This window comes from Pelophylax lessonae (genome assembly GCF_965119305.1).
Source record: "Pelophylax lessonae genome assembly, chromosome: 7".
In the NCBI taxonomy this organism is placed as follows: Eukaryota; Metazoa; Chordata; class Amphibia; order Anura; family Ranidae; genus Pelophylax; species Pelophylax lessonae.
Window position 1 is genome coordinate 76,782,978 of NC_138774.1, and position 17,796 is coordinate 76,800,773.

The 17,796-nt window shown below is 42.7% G+C and overlaps 1 protein-coding gene across 1 annotated transcript in view; it reads left to right on the plus strand.

The window, feature by feature from the left end:
- Positions 1-17,354, plus strand: part of SPRED3 (sprouty related EVH1 domain containing 3) — a 110,959-nt gene extending 93,605 nt beyond the window's left edge. The window contains exons 2-6 of the mRNA XM_082263990.1: positions 2,055-2,226; positions 5,574-5,742; positions 7,386-7,465; positions 14,690-14,851; positions 16,071-17,354. Coding sequence (XP_082120116.1) covers positions 2,055-2,226; positions 5,574-5,742; positions 7,386-7,465; positions 14,690-14,851; positions 16,071-16,748 — 1,261 coding nt within the window. The 3' untranslated portion in view covers positions 16,749-17,354. The remainder of the gene's footprint in view (positions 1-2,054; positions 2,227-5,573; positions 5,743-7,385; positions 7,466-14,689; positions 14,852-16,070) is intronic.
- The last annotated feature ends 442 nt before the right edge of the window (positions 17,355-17,796 follow it).

The following is a 17,796-nucleotide window of genomic DNA, read 5'->3' on the forward strand; positions in this document are numbered from 1 at the left end:
AGTTTGAAACACTCTGCAGACAGAACGAGTTGCACCTGAGCACAATTAGCAGACATCACTAACAGTTCCTGCTCTCTGGTAGGCAGAGAACAATAGAGATTTACCTGCAGTCCCTCTGGTAAGCAGAAAGGATTGAAAACTATACTTTCTCTCTAGCACCTACCTAGGAGGGTGCTACATCATGTTCAGCCAAAAATTGGTCAGTATGAAGCAGGACAAACAATCCAAATTTGAGAGAGTTTGGGATTTGGGGCTTTGCTACTTACCAGCCACCTCTTCTTAAGCACCGGTCAGTGAGTGGAAGGGGTTGGGTGGGGCAGAGTTCTGGTCGGGTTTCCTGTCCCAATTCTTCTTTCTTGTTTCCCTTCTGTTTTCTCTTTCTCTCTTCATTTTGGTGTACACGTAATATGCTCAAAAAGTGCCCATTGGGCCGTCATTTCTTGATTTAATGGTCAATAGACTGCGAATAATATAGTAACACTGGTAACCGCTCTTTACCTCATTTTCGGAGAGAATACTTTGGTCTCTGTGCAAACGTTAGTCTTCAGATAGCTTGGAACCTTGGTGTTGTCCTTTGTTGGGACTCTTTATCATTTGTCTGCTATGTTATAGAATGTATCCTGTTATACAATGCTCTTGTGGGACCTTTTTATATATTTTGTATTTTTTGTATTTCGCATACATACTGACACCCCAGGGATGATATATAAGACATATTCTATACCTATGATTAAAAAAGAAAATTTCAATAAAAATGTATTACAAAGAGCATTGAATGTTAGGGATGTTACATTCGCCCTGTGAAAGGCAAGGAAAAGAAACTGATATTTTACACATATTGCAAACATGATGGGTAATATTTGTGACTTATGTTTGAATGCTGATACATTTATGAAGCAAATTTTTTTTTTTTATGCATAGAACCCCAAGTGTATACTCCCTGTGTGTTTACCCAGCTGGGGTTTGGGAGACTGACATGGGACATCTGCTAAAGCTGGTGTGGAATTTGCATATATTTTACCTTCTCTGCTACTTCCTTTCCCTCATGATCAATTAAGGCATTTTTTTTTTTAAAAAAAAAAACCTTTTTAGTTTAAATTACATACCTTATTTTAGATCCAGTAAGAACTGTGCTTCTCTCTGCAATGCAGGCAGGTTATGACTGGTGGAAGGTGACATCCCTAAAGTGGGGAGTGTCGGGGCGCATTGCTCTGCGCCCCGATGACCCCCAGAAGGCTGCCAATCGGCGCCTCTGCCTGCCTCACGTGGGGTGCAAAACCCCACCCCCCCATAGACACCAGTTGGTCCGGCGCCCCTAGTGGGCTGAAAATTGTATTTTTTTTTCATTTTTTTTCTTTGCCCACAGATTGGGGGGGGGGGGGGCGGCGCCCCTGCACCCCCTATAGACCGGCCGCCACTTGGACAGTAATGGCAAATCCAAAATTTTACAGTTGTCACAAGTATAGAAGAGAAAACTTTAAGTTGGTGGGGAGGATTGGGATGGGGACACTTGCTTTGGTGACTACAATGTGTGTAAATTTGACAAGTCGACTGTCAGATCGGCCTGATTGATTCCACACAACCCTGGCACAAGGCTACAACCAAGAATTTAAAAGCCAGTCAAAGAAAACATTTTTGCTAACTTCCCAGCACTGAATGCATGCGTAAAATGCACAGGTCAGGAACACCTACATACAAAACTGTCGATTGCCATACATGTTACACATCGCTGTACCAAAAGTGAGATTAATAATTCTAGGGCCATTATGCACCACAATTTTACTCTCCAGGGTTGCTGCTTTCAGAAAATATATGTTGTTTTGGGTGTTTTAAGTAATCTTCAGGCCGAAAATTATTTCTTAAACATGGGTGAAGAAAACGCAAAAAACGATTCAGGTAGCAAAAGGGTTAACCAATGTATGCATTATCCAAAACTAAAAAATAGCTGCATCTTTACTCTTGTCTAACTCTTCTCCAATAATAAAGTCTAATAAATATTTTGATGATAGAACTGCCCCTCTATTCATTTTTGTCTTTTTTCTTTGCTGTTGTAGTTACATCGTGAGAGTTCGAGCAGTGGTGATGTCCAGAGACGACTCTAGTGGGGGCTGGGTGCCAATGGGAGGAGGAGGTCTCAGCCATGTAATGATCTGCAAGGTTCGGCGACCAGACACCTCTCACCAACGAGACTACCTTATCCGAGGGGAAAGGCTGCGAGACCAGGCTGTACGTATACTCATTATATACAATGTATGGCTGTTAAACATGTTACTTATGCAACTTAAAGGATAAGATACAAATCAGATTTCTGGCATCCCCTGCAACAAAAATGTCATTTTTAAAAAGATACTCCCAATAGGAACACATTTAAAGGGATGCAGGCCCAGCAGCTTTCCTCATTAGAGCCTTGCAGCTGCCACAGCTGATAGATAATTATGAAACCACTCCCATTTGACCCTCTTAGCACAGAGGAACAAACAATGATTTCTTCAGAATAACAAAAGGTAGGAATCTGCAACAAAGTTTGTTAAAATCCTTGTAATTTACATAGATCAACCCAAAGGGAATGTTTTTTTCTCAACAAAAGTGGTGTTACGCTTTAAGCCTTTAGGTGATATTTAACTCACAGTTTTGTAAACAACTCCAACAGCTGATTTAAAGTGGTTCTAACGTTTACTGTATTTACTTTATGGTTGCTTAATTGGTATCTATCAGGGATCTTCCTGCAAAATGTTGGAGTTGTACCTGACTTTTCACATATCTTCTGGCATTGTCCTTTAGTTCAACAATTTTGGATGGGTGCCATTCATCTTGGAGGTTACGACTCTTCCTGTCCCTTGGTCCATCCTGGACTGCCTTTTGGGCTTGTGGAGGGACTGGCCATCACTGTGGCACATGGAATCCTGCTTGAGGGTATTTTTATGCAATGCTCGTACTTCATTGGAAAAAAAAACCATACCCCAATTCTGCAGTTCTGGAAAGGACTGGTGAACTCTGCTTTATCATTCTATAAGGTCAGGTATTTGAATCAGGGTTATCCCTGATGAAACATGCTTGGGGTATCTGGACATCTATGGTTGATACTAATAGGTAAGCCCCCATTGTTACTGTAGGATGATCAGGTTGAACGTTAACATCCATCTGAATCTTTGCCTTGAATGTGAGGTTATCTATATTCCTGGGACTGGGATACTCATTGCGTTCTTGTCTCTATTCATTCCGTGATGTTTGACATTGCTGGCATGTGTCTTATTATGGGCCTTGTAGGTTTCCACCCTGGTATGTTGGCCACAAACAATTATCTTCCCATATAGGGTACGTTACTTTTCCTGGAATGATGGGAGGGTATTGCACAGAGCGAGGCTGGGGAGGGTGGGTTTTTGTTGTGATTTTCTGGTCTTGCATGACTGGCTTTTGGTGCCAGTCTGGTGGCTTTTATACTTTTCTATTCTTTTATTTTTATTTTGTTTGTATATCTTTCTCAAAATTCTTAATAAAAAAAAAATAAAAAAAAAAAATGGTTCCAAAGCCTTTTTTTTTTTTTTTTTTTACCTTAATACATTCTTTGCAATAGGGTAAAAAAAAAAACCCCACTATCTTTCCTACCCCTCCCCTACCCCCATTTCTAAACATATACTTGATTCCTGTCACTGTTAAAATGCTGTTCTGGATACAGCACTGCTTCTCTCACTTCCTGGTTTTGCAGAAGACACTGAGAGCAGTCATAAGCTCCTGCTGCTATCAGTCAAATTTCTGTAAATGAGGGAGTAGTGGCGTGGCTTTCTGCCACTGTGTGTGTGTGTGTATGGATGCACAGAGCCTGGCATAGGAGCATAGGAGCACATGCACACAGGTGGTGCCCCCATAGCACCTGGTTTACTGGTCCCTACCAGCCTCTTGATGTCATCTTCTTTGACGAAACGCCCTTGGGGCACTAGTCCTCCCACTGATCTGAGACAATTATGGGGCTGATTTACTAAAACTTAAGAGTGCAGAATCTGATGCAGCTCTGCATAGAAACCAATCAGCTTCCAGGTTTTTTTTGTCAACACTTAATTGAACAGCTGAAGTACGAAGCTGATTGGCTACCATGCACAACTGTAATATATTTTGAACTCTCTAGTTTTTTTAAATCAACCCCTATGTCTCCCACTGTGTCACATACTTGGTCCAAGGCTGATATGCCGAGAGGGCTCCCCTTGCGGCTAAGTGCGGCACACCCCTGAAGGTGGTACAGGAGGTGTAGCGCCCAAAGTAGCACAGGTTACCAGCAGGGTACAGGAGAACCGGTGGACGCCTTGAGGGTGCTGAAGGAGATAGGACACACAGCAAGGCAAACGTCTTTTGAGAACTGCAGAGGAACGTGGCAACCTTGTGCACGACTGGAGGCAGAGGTAAGTCCAGGCTGGGGGTCAAACACAGGTGGTCAGTCTGAGAATAGGGCAGGAGGCAATAGCAAAGTCCATAATGGAAGCCGGGGTCATGCACAGGAAGACTGATAGGTGGTGCAGAGGAGTCCTTGAGGCAAGCTGGGGTCATACACAGGTTATCAAACAGGAGCCAGCAGGTGAAGCAAGCCAGAGGGTCAATACCAGAAGGAGATCAAACAGAGTCAGGAGCAAGCCGGGTCACAACAGGAAGTCCAGGGAAGAATACAGGAGCACAGAAACACAGGGGAGCTGACAACAATCCAGAAATTAATTGGATTCTGCCACTGTCTTTTATAGGCCAACAAGTGGCCGCATCTGTCACGCTTTGCGTACACGCGTTGACCAATTCGTACAGTTGCATACACGAGTTCGCCGTTCCTGCGCCATGGCGTACAGAGATGAGCCGGATGCACCCATTAGTATTACTGGCAACATTGCCAGTTCTCCTACGCACATTTCCCTGACACACTGACACCAACAATGGAGCACTATTCCTCCCACTAATACCAATGATGGGGCACTATTCCTCCTCCTGTTCACCACAGGTGCTATGCTATGCAATGTAATGTGTTACCACCAAGCAGGGCCAGATTAACATAGGGGCTATTGGAGCTGCAGCTCCAGGCCCCTACCTTAATATAGGCCCCGGGTTGGCCATATTCACTGTTACCGCTCTTCTGTCACTTGTAAATACAGAAGTCTGGCTTCTATGCTCGCTTCCCCAGGCAGCTCCCTCAGAACCTCCCCACACAGCACGAAGGCCGGACAAGGAGGGACAGTTGCCGATGCATGGATGTGTTTATGGGCTTCAGAGACAGCATCCCATGTTGAATTAGGCATGCATGGCTGCACCCTTCCTCCTCTGGGTGCATGCCAAGGCACGGCCCTTAAGGCCCTTCAAAATCCTCAGCACCAAGCCCATGATGCTCTTAATCCGGCCCTGCCACCAAGCCTGTAACATTGTCTACTACCACATTGATGCAGGGGCATTTTTTTACTCCCACAGTCCACAGTCCGGAACCCTAAAGTATAAAGGACAGCAAACTGGCCCTTTGTTCAGAAAGTTTGGATACCCCTGGTCTAGAGAATAATTGTAGAAAAGTGAGGGGGCAATGAGTTTTGTCCATGTTTCTTGTTTTCCAGACTATCCTCGAGTGTGTCCTGAAGAAGGGCCTAGTGTACAATAAAGCCAACCCCATCTTCCATCATTGGAAAGTCGAGGAGAACAAGTTTGGGCTGACCTTTCAGAGTCCGGCGGATGCTGTAACATTTGAGAGGAGTGTGCAAGCTGCCATGGAGGAACTCGTAGAAGGTTGGTTATGAAGTCAAGCAAAAGTAAAAAAAATAGTCAAAAGAACCTCAGTTAATTTGGCTTTATTATATTCACAATGTTAACCACTTTACGACCGCCCACCGCAAATATACTGGGGCAGGCAGCCGCTCCTGGGCAAAGTGACGTAGGTATCACTATGTGTCACTCGCTCTCAGAAAGCTAGGGAATGAGCACGCGCCCGCCCCCGCTCATCAGCGGGGAATTCAATGCGTGTGTCATGCGGCTCCGATTGCCGCCTGACACCTGCAATCTTTACCCGCTGAGAGAGAAGAACAGTCAGCTGTTGTATACACAGCTGACCATTCTTCTCCCTGCAATGATCATAGAGCCCCTGTGATCGTTCTATATAGGATCACATGTCTCTATGGTAATTTCAGAAGCCCCCTCCCCCCACAGTTAGAATCACTCCCCTAGGCTCACATTTAACCCCTTGATCAGACATAATGTTAACCCCTTCCCTGCCAGTGTCATTATTACAGTAACAGTGCATATTTTTAGCACTGATTACTGTAGTAATGTCACTGGTCCCCCCAAAAGTGTTGAAAATATCAGTCAGGGGTCCGATCTGTACGCCGCAATGTCGCAGTCCCACAAAAAATCGCAGATTGCCGCCATTACTAGTAAAAAATAAAAAAAAACAATAAAAATGACATAAATCTTTCCCGTAGTTAGTAGACGTGATAACTTTTGCGCAAACCAAACAAATATGCTTATTGCCATTTTTTTTTACCAAAAATATGTAGCAGAAAAAAAATTGCACAGGTGATCAAATACCACCAAAAGGAAGTTCTATTTGTGGGAAAAAAAGGACATCAATTTTTATTTGGGTGCAGCGTAGCACGACCGCAATTGTCCGTTAAAGCAACACAGTGCTGAATCGCAAAATAGGGCCTGGTCATTAAGGGGGCAAATCCTTCTGGTCTTAAAGTGATTAATATATTTACACTGGTCCTTGGTGGCACCATGCTATCAGGGTAAAATAGACACACAAGAGATGACATCTAGGTGTTAAACAATAATTAGTGAAACAAGTTTGAGAAAATTGTGTTCAAAGGTACTCTCCAATTAGATGTGCAAAAGTACTCATCTAATATTCTGCACCAGGCTGCCCTACACTTCAGATGGTTGCTGATAGCTGCTGAAATTTTGCACACCAGAGATGCCTAAAACAAAGAGGTGACATATATCTTAATACGCAAACACAATCCATTTATTTTGATTATTATTTCTATGAAATCATTATCTACCCCCAGTCCGGTTTTGTGATCTGGGTTCAGGAAGGTAGCATAGCACAAACTGAGGGACAAGAGGCTTTAGTCCTGCCAGAAGGTACACAGAAAATGCAGTTCAAACAGGCTAAAGGGAAACATGGGAAATATGGGAATATATTTAAGGGATTTTTTATTGAAAACAGATCAGAAGTGCCTTACCATAAGGAGGTTCGCTGGAACATTACCTACCTATTAGATCTACCTGGCAGCAGATGTGAATATGAGTAGTGTCTTAAGAGGTGCAATCCAAGGACCAGAGGGCATCCATACAGAACTCAAACTGGGCTTAGCTTATCTGTTTATTCACACCCAACTGTTAACTTGTGATAAATCTATCTTCTCTCACCATAGGATCTCTGTCACATTCAACTTCCTCATCATCATCCTCTACCTCTCGGGAAGAAGCGCAAGCTTTGGAGGATGTCATGCCAGTAAGTAGATAAAGAAAATGCCATTAGGATAAACAAAACTAGTTTCTATTGCCAAAAAATAACCTTGAGAGCCACCAGCATTCCACCCCCAACCAAGGTGCCTGGTCTTGTGTGGGAGGGAACATTTATAAATTCACGTTACCCTAGCTATTGAGTAAAAGACGCTTAAAGGTACACTACATACCAAAAAAAAGCAACCCATGCAGTGACATTACCACCAGAACTATGCAGATACTGTCGAGCAATAGATCCATCCACCCGACAGTGCCACCATCGACCTGGAGGTGGAAATTGGAATGTGTGCGCATGGCTTCCAAGTCCAGCCCTGTGCAGAAACCATCAGGCAGAAAACCAATGTGCCTGACAGTTCCTACATTCACATTGTACCCTGCAGCTGGATGTACCTTAGGGCAGAGCCCACCTACCACCAAACCCTAGGTTTAGCACTGACCATGTACCTAATACTCTGCTTAGTTCCTTTTTGAAAAACTCGATCTCAGCTATGCAACCCTTATTCCAAAGAATATTTAAAGTGAAGCTGCACTGCACCAAAACCAAAAATGTTTTTAATTCATCTTTTATATTCAATGCAAACTTCTTCATCCTATTATGTCTCCATGCTTTTTTTGCTGGAAATTCACTTTGAAAAACACACTCTAGCATTTCTAGGCATGGCCATCTTGAGTAAGGGCTGATGATTCATGTATTATTTACTGGAATCCATTTTCCCCTAGCTCAGGAATGCAGGCAGGAGAGTGTTGAGGTGTAGCTGAGGAAACCCCTCCTTCACTCCTGTAGACTCCTGGGATGTATGACATGGTTTACCTAAGCCCAGAAACCCAGAAAGTACCTGAACAAATGTAAACAAAAAAAAAGTTAAACAAGTAAATATATTATACCTTCCTATCTATTTACTAATGCTAGCAGCATAAGGGTTAAAAATAGTCAATGCTGAGATAATGAAGTTCCACTTTAAGTCAGTGTTTGCAGGAAGATAGTGATGTTAGTCCTTTAGATGATTAGCAAAGCAGTATACCCATTTGGCATAGAACCTATGTGATAAAAAAAGCTGACCGCATTTGTTACAATTGACTATATAATCTCCTTTGGATTTACCATCATTTATGTAATGCAACTTCTGACCTGAATGGATATGAATTAAAGCCGGGTAAAACTTTTCTTTCCTTATTCATTCATTGAAGCACATAGTATTCAGAGACAACTGGATTATACTCAAAGGTAAGCTGAAATCGGCAACAAGGTGAGCATTAATAAAATAAATCTCTATTCAATCCAAAGGAGTACATGTGTTCCAAAATCGAGCCAACTGACATGTTTCAGCCCACCAGGGCCTTATTCATAGTCCATTTTTGAAAGCATGTACTCCTTTGGATTGAATAAAGATTGATTTTTATAATACTCAGCTTGTTGCCTTGCAGGACTTTTGTGTGCGGACTGGAGACCTCTTGTCAGGCACGGTGAGTTAAGAGTGCTCTAGCCCATATTATACCTGCAATCGGGTTGTAGTGTCAGCAATTTACTTGATTATCTTGAGTTATACTCATGCCTACAAGATGACTTGGAAAAAAAATCAGTGACCAGCCCTGTATAACCCCTCCCAGTCCCAGAAAGCCTTAGTTTGTATGCTAGTATCCTAGGAGGATGGATGTCTTTTTACTGCTGAGAAACATTTAGCCGTTTTTACTAGCCATTTTTATCTTTTTCACAATTTTTTCTTCAGTCAACATTTCCCTACACACTGCTTGAGCTGGTCTCTCCACACAGCTATGCTGATTACGTATCCTTACAACTAGCTTTGCAGGCTATACTTAGACCCTGCTGGACTGAACAATTGTGGGGCAACCTGGAATGTGTCTTAGGGCACTGGGCTCCACCTTAGGGGCCTTTTCCATACCTCAGTGTACTGTGTTAGTTAGCCAACTAACTCTCAGCACAGAAACATTGGCCGCTCAGTGACGCATATATGCCTGCCCTTTTGCTGCAGCAAATATGAGTTGTGCAGACGGCAACAGGTTATGCAGCTGTTTCTCAGATTTGGAAGGCTGCCACCAGGTCTTAAGCCCACAAGTTGACTGTCTAAGTATTACCAGGTGTTCATGCCTTATCTGATGCAAGCTTTGGGTGTAAGGTCCTTTAGGCAGCCCCTAGTTCTGATTTTGTTGTTATGGGCATGTTAGTGTTTTTGTTGACCACCCTTCAGTTAGACTGCTTTTTGGATGTCTCAATTGTCTCTGAATCTTGGATCCCTCAATGAATTGGAAAGAAATCTGGATTTTTGTATGTAGCACCACCCCCGCAGGAGCTGCTGATTAGATTATTGGGTCTACGTCCTGCCTACCAACCCCTGGAATTGGCTCGAACCCTCCCTAGGCACAACTGACACGAAATGGGACTATAATACCAAATGGATACAGGAGAACACAATTCAGGATATATCACCCCAATAAGTAATAATAACTAGGGATGATCGAACTTTTCAAAAGTTCGGTTCGACCAGAACACCCGAACTTCCGAAAGTTCGGCCCGGATTTCAGAACCCCATTGAAATCAATGGGACCCAAACTTCTGGAATCAAAAACACAATTTTGAAGCCCTAAAACCCAATAAATGCCCCTAAAAAGTGCCTAGGGTTCTGGGTCATGCCCCAGGGACTATTAATCACACAAAAAAAGTTCTTAAAAATTGTCATTTATGATAGAGAGCCAATTATTGAAAAAATTATTGAAAAAAAAATGAGATCTCTTTGGATTTAGTGTCTGGGGGGTCTAAAAAGTGTACCTGTGAAGTTTCAGCTCTGTAGCATGTCCAGAACCAGAAAAAAAGGTAATTTGTATTAGAATTAATATAGAACAGGGATATGGCTCCGCTATTTTCACACCTTGCCGGTTTTGTAGCAAGCATTTTTTTTGGGCATTTTTGGGGGGTTATTGGAGGCAGGCATAACATCAGAACTTCTGTGTAGGGGTATATATACACACACACTTATATGTATATATACACACACACACACACACACATATATAGGTGTGAAAGTAGCAGAACACTATACTTGCGCTAATGAAATAATTAACACCCATATGGCTTCTCTGCTATCACACCTATATGTGTGTATAAATACATATAAGTGTGTGTGTATATATACCCATATACAGAAGTTCAGATGTTTTGCCTGCCTCCAAAGACCCCAAAAAATGCCCAAAAAAACGCCTGCGCCAAAAAAAAAAACGCCCAGGTGTGTTATTGCAGGCTTTTTTTTTGGGCATTTTTTTTGGGTCTTTGGAGGCAGGCATGACATCTGAACTTCTGTATAGGGGTATATATACACACACATGTATGTATATATACACCTACACACATATAGGTGTGAAAATAGCAGAACACTATACTTGCGCTAATGAAATAATTAACAGGCATATGTCTCCGCTCCTATAACACCTATATATGTGTATGTGTATAATACATATAAGTGTGTGTGTATATATACCCCTATACAGAAGTTCAGATGTTTTGCCTGCCTCCAAAGACCCCAAAAAAATGCCCAAAAAAACGCCTGCGCCAAAAAAAAACCGCCCAGGTGTGTTATTGCAGGCGTTTTTTTGGGCATTTTTGGGGTCTTTGGAGGCAGGTAAAACATCTGAACTTCTGTATAGGGGTATATATACACACACACTTATATGTATTATACACATACACATATATAGGTGTTATAGGAGCGGAGCCCTATGCCTGTTAATTATTTCATTAGCGCAAGCATAGTGTTCTGCTACTTTCACACCTATATATGTGTAGGTGTATATATACATACATGTGTGTGTATATATACCCCTATACAGAAGTTCATATGTCATGCCTGACTCCAAACATGTCCTCAAAAAAGCCCTATAAACGCCTGCAGCAAAAAGCAGGGTGACCGGCGAGAAGCCATATCCCTGTTCTATAAGTGACCTAAGAGAAACAATCTTTTCTCTATAGCGGTCACCCTGACATGGAAGGGTTTGGTCACCCTGCCATAGCAGTCAGAGTCAGTTCACCCTACACTACACCACGGTCACCCTGGCACTTAACACTTTCCCTACAGAAACTAGATTTTTGAATCTAACTAAAGTGGAAAATAGCACCCTAACTACACTAGATATCCCTTTCCTCACACTAATAATTGCTAAATGACACTTTGAGAGCAGAAGTAACAGAACTGCTTCCACTCTGTATTACAATGCTAGGAATTTGGCGGGGCTATCTTATATACTGGGGGGCGTATTCACTAATGATTGGCCTCTGGACCCCCTAGTCACTCCAATCACATTCCTAGCATTCTCCTGCCCCCTCAATTGGCTTTTACTAATGGTTCTGGTCCAATCACGGGCTTTTAAAGCCCATTTCCTGTCCCATTGCATTTTGGGCGGTTCTGGTTGCCGAATTTCGAACACCCAATGTTCGGGTCGAACCGATGGTCGACCCGAACCGTTCGATCATCCCTAATAATAACTTGTTACCTTTCTCCAGCCGCAGTCCCTCTGGGTGACACAAGGTGCAACACACATACTTTTTTGCTTAACCAAAGAGCTTTACTGAGAATTAAAGTACAAGTTGACTCCATAAGACATCACAAGAGTCAACTAAGAAAGATAAAGTTACAATAATCACAATAATCAATATGATTAAGATAGCTATTTTTGTACACTTATGCAACTAAAAGATAACTCATAAGCTTTCTTTTACCCAATTCAGACTACACTTTACACGCGTCTATCTCTTGTATCAGGTAGGCAGAACCTATTGGAATCCCACACACAGTTCCTTCCTTTTGGTTTGGAATCTTCGCTAGCAATTGTTGGTGTACAAGCTATTTGTAATCCAAAAGTAAGGATATATAGTCAAAAAGGGTGAGAAAAAAAAGTTACAATCACCCGCAATGTTACTGCGTAATTGGGTGTATGAATCTTCTTAGTGGTGCATATATAGGCCCCTGACACCTTATGTACTTGTGTTTAAATGCTTAGTCTCCTGGAAGGTGCACTAGGCCACTGAGTGTACTGCGTACTATCTGAAGTATAGTTAGCACCGGCTAAAGTTAATTTCTTCCAAGCGAGAATCAGATTTGGGCATGTGCCCTGCTCACCAAACGGCCTCTTTCTTCAGGAGCACTCCACCTCCGATTTCTGTCACCAGCCGCGCTTGTGGTTAGATGTGGGCGACACCAGTCTCTGCAGAGCATCGATGGGTTCTCTGGGAAGGCTCCTTTACTGAAGATGAAACGCTTCCACTCAGTCACTTCAGGCCCAGGCTTCAGGCCTAGTCCGCAGCATCAGCCCACAGCACTTGCTTCCTTCTAGGTGTTGTGTGAGGAGACAAGAGAGAGAGCCTGGCTCCTCCCTTCCTTTATAAAGCCTCCCCCCAAAAGGCTGTGCGGTGAAGCAATGCACCCTGGTATTCCAACTGAATTGTGGGTATCGTAGTATAAAAAACTTCTGATAGTAGCTGCAGTGTGGTAGTTTGGCCACTAGATGGAGCCGAGCTCCTTCAAAATGTCATACAGTCTTCTAATGAACATTGTACAGGGGAGAACCCTGCTACATGTACATACTGTAAAATCTATTTCTTAGAGTTCATTGAGGTACACAGGTTTCACCTCTCTGTGTTAATGATCTTACTTTGGCTTTACTTTTCTATAAAACTAAGGCATACTGTGAATGGGAGTTGTTATACTGGGCTGGTAACCCAATTGTCTCTAAACCCTGTGTCCGTCAATAAATTCCAAGAAATGGATGTTACGGTAAGTACAAAAAACAATTTTTTTAGTTTTAAATGGAGTGGGCACGGTTCAGGACCCCTGTCAGGTTTTACTCATATCTAGGGTTCCATTAGTGGGATTTTTCCTTACTTTCTACTTACTATTGATGACAATAGTTTCCCTACATTAAAAGTGAGATAAAATCTCCAACAGCAGGTCAGAGTAGATTCGTAGAACCTCATCTGCTGCCATCTCCTATCAAAGGCAATAGACTCTACAGGGTCCCCAATGATGTGAAGCATGACAATGCTCTTGTTAACCAGAGATCACATAATTTAGCATAATTTAGATCTCATGATGGAGCAGCATCTTTATTTATTGCAAGAAAGACACTTTTTGCTTAAAATAATAAGATTTGGCAGTGATAACATCTGTATTGTTGATTCATGTGAAGTAGAAATTGTAATAACATGTCCGCTCTAGTTTTAGTGCCCAATCAAATACACCTATGCAAGAGTAATAGAAAAAAAGGTTCCTTATATAATTCACAAGCACCAGGTTAATACATCTTTGTTATTTTGAATAGAGTGGGGAAGCCCTAGAACCCATCAGCATTTATCACTGTTTGTATCCCTTCTGGGGAGATTCACTCTCTCTGTTTATCCAAAAATCTATTTTCAGTGGGTCAGAAAGTGATAGCAAGCCCATATAAGTAAAAACATAGCCAAATCCACTGCATTGCTCTAGACCCCCACCTCCTGTCACATCTTGACAATCCAGGTTACGGCTCCTGTAACCCGTCTCCAATAAACATTCCAAGATACAAGAACATAATAGTCGCACTCTATACTACAATACGCTCATCCTAGTATTTTATTCTGTTGTCAGCAAAACTAATGAATAAATGATGTCTCCACCCAAGAAAACCATAATTCCTGAACACGTTTCACCTCCATGGTACATACCTTACCTTATCCTTGTGAGCAAGCTCTCATGGTGAAGCGTGTTGCGAAAATGTGGTTTTCTTGAGTGAAGCCATCATGTATACAGTTGTTTTGCCGTTGACAAAAAAAAAAAAAAATACGGGGACAAGTGTATATTAAATTGCGACTCTTATCTTCTCACATCTTGGAAGCCCAAAATGTTATGGTTGTCACTGGAATAGAGGAGGTCAGGAGAAATCTTCTAGTGATGATACCTCTTCTGGTTGAATCTGTCTAAGAGGGGATTTTCCATCACTTTGAGGAGATTTCTTCTCGTTTCCTGTTGTATCTTCAGACCTGGAAATGAAGGTAAATCTCCTCAACGGAATATAGACAGCAAAGGAAAAATACTGTAACCTGACAGGGGTTCTAACGATTCCCATTTTAAAAAAAATCACAGTCAAACCTATGAAATATAGCTCAATATCACTACTCTTCTGTCCTATACTGATACATTCACCTCTTGTTTTTTTACCTCCACTTTACCAGCTCCATACAGACAGTGAATCATCTTCTAACAGCAGGAAGGAAATGTTACCAAAACATATCACCATTGTCACTAGCGAGTCATCTTCCAGCTGCTATGTGAGATCACCTGTTTCTGAAGAGTTCGGTTTTACCTCTGGTCCATCAGTTAGTCCCACAACACAGGTATGTCTATGCACAGATTGTTATGCCAGTGCAGACTTAAGCAGGCCATCCATAATTAACTTTCTTTTGTTCAACCAGCGGTTGAACAAAAAAAAAACGCACATCTTTAATATTGATGTGGGAATCAATCCTGCTGAGCTATTGTATTTTGACAGCAGGGAGGCTTCCCCGCCATTAGAATACACTCATCAACACGGTAAGCTATAGCTAGCGGCACTGATTGAGTGAAAATTTTCCAACAGGCTGGTTGTACAGAAGTTAATCGAGATCAACCAGCCTGCCCATAGATGGATCGAAATTTAGCCGGTCGCTGCTGAACCAGCTGAATTTTGACTCGTCTATAGCCAGCTTTATGCCATCTTGTAGCATAAATTTGCTCTATCTGTCTAACAAAGTATGCTATGTACATATACTGTAAGTATTTGGTGCTTTACTGGTATAGAAGAGACTGCCTAGAGAGGATAATTTTGATACAGCTGAGCAGTTTGAGCATGTATTGCAATGTAACAAACCAAGAATCCCTGTTTTTATGCAAAGTTTGCTAGAAGTGCATAAGGCTGCATAACCGCATGCAAGTTGTCAATTTATATTAGGTGCAGTAAAGTACACATAATAAGCCCAATATTAAAGAGACACTGTCACCTTGCCCATTGACAGTGTCTGTGTAAAGCCTACCTCTCGACCACTTTATACTCACCGCTACATCACTACCACACTACCCTATTCTGCATCACAGCTACTGCCAAAATATCAGGTGTTGGCTGTTGTCAGAGCTCAGAGGGAGCAGTGATGTCACATGAGGCTCAAACACTGCATCCTGGTCAGAGGTCACATGTTCCCTCATACCATTACTGGGCAAGGTGACAGTACTTAATCCCTTTAAAGGGTTAGTTCACCGTTTCACAAAATTGACCTCTAACACCTGTCCCAACCGGGGGGGGGGGTCCCCATTGTACTTACCTCAGTGGATGATGAACTGTCAGTGCCCACACAGCCAATGCAGCAGTGTGGGGATTTGAAATCTCCACTCTTTGCCCTCATCTTTCTGCAGTGCTTCCAAGACTCTTCTGAGCTCTTAATTTTTTCTGAAAAGGTGAACTTACACTTTAGGGTTAAACAACTTTGTATTTCTTGGGAATTGAAAGGTTTACTTTAAGTATGATTGTTTTTTATGTTGCAGTATATAGTGTGACATGATAACATTTCTACTCTTTCATAGTCACAGCCTCTGCAGCGCCTGTCGTTCCATGACGAGGAAGAGCTGGAGAGCATCAACCCTTGCAAAGACCTATGGGTGTCAAAGGGGTATGAAGATTACAGGCGTGCGGCTCTTCAGCGGCCTGAGCAGCCCAAGTCTGACCTGCGCGTCCACTTCCAAAAAGCCAGCGGGAGCAAAGCCAAGGATAGGCATTTTCCAGCAGTGGTGGGCACAACGACAGCAGAAAGTGAGGGGCCTTTGAAGGACCCTAGAGCCTCTCCTTCCTGTAGGATTCATGGCACTCCATCTCCTAAGTCTAAAGAACACTCTCACATGGCAGGAGAGGAGGACACAGCCACTGCCCGCTGCGTGTATTGCAGGGACGTGTTCAGCAGCGAAGAGAATGGTAGAGGGCAGTGCCAGGACGCTCCAGATCCCATAGGGCGTTGTGTCTACCAGCTTTCCTGCATGTGGTGTGCTGAGAGCTTACTGTACCACTGCATGTCAGACTCTGAAGGCGAGTATTCGGACCCCTGCTCCTGCGACCCGGGGCACCCTCACTTTTGCATACGCTGGGCTGCCCTGGTAGCCTTGTCCCTCGTGGTCCCTTGCATGTGCTGCTACCTCCCACTACGGGCGTGCCACTGGTGCGGGGAACACTGTGGCTGCTGTGGGGGTAAGCATAAGGCAGTGCGGTGAGGGAAGGAGAACAATGTGCAAGGAGGAAAATTTAATGTTCTGTCTCTAACCTCCTGAGAGCCAGCAACTATTAATATGGTGAGATCTGCCACCATGTTTGTGAGTGTGCAGGTCTTGCGTCTGGCCGGAGATTTGTGTTTTATTCAGACAGGCTGCAAAGGCAATGACCTACCAAATAGAGGCAGGAGAGAATTCTGTTAAGAAACAGTTGTTCCAGCAATTACAATTCAGCCTAACAATATACCAGTCTGTTATTTATTACAGGTCGGGGTTTAGATTCCAAAGAAGACCAACATGTGATGAGGTCAGTTTGGAACTGACTGGGACTAATTTAGGAAAACTGGAGTAAAACTGGAGCTAATGTCCACAGAGGCCAAAACAATAAACTGGGGCTGAGTTATGAAAAGAGGAAACATTGGCTTCAGCAACAAGTCTGGTTTTACCGGTCAGATTAAAACCTAACGACAGACAAAACACTCAAAAATGTTAGGTCATCTTTCAGGTCTTTCGAGCTGGCCTGATTGAGGAAATCCCCCCTAATCCAAGTCCTAGTAACAAAACGTCAAGAAAGGAGGGGAAATTCCCCCAAGTGGGAAAACAGACCCCCAATAAAAAATATAAAACTGGTTTAAACACTTCCTAACTTAATCCAGAAGTAATACTTTGTGCTAAGTAGAAAAACTGTGGAAAACAATTCAATTATTCTCTTCTAAAGTTTTAACAATTAAGTGCCATTGCTCATTTGAAAGATACAATGTTACTGTTTGCTACGGACAGCAGCTCCGCTTTTGCTCCAGTTTTAATGAATCAGCCCCAAATTCCAGGGAGGCTGCATTTTAGAAGGATGCTTGAGGCTTGGTTGGTTTCCATTGTCTCTAAGAGGAATTTATTTGGCTGATATATTTATTTTACCTACTACTTGATTGTTGTAATACTTTATGTTGTAATTTCTTGGTTAATTTATACCTAACAATGGTTCTACAAAATCAGAGCACTTGAAGATCAGTCCGATTTGCCCCAAGCTCCATCCATTCTGCCCAAGATACCC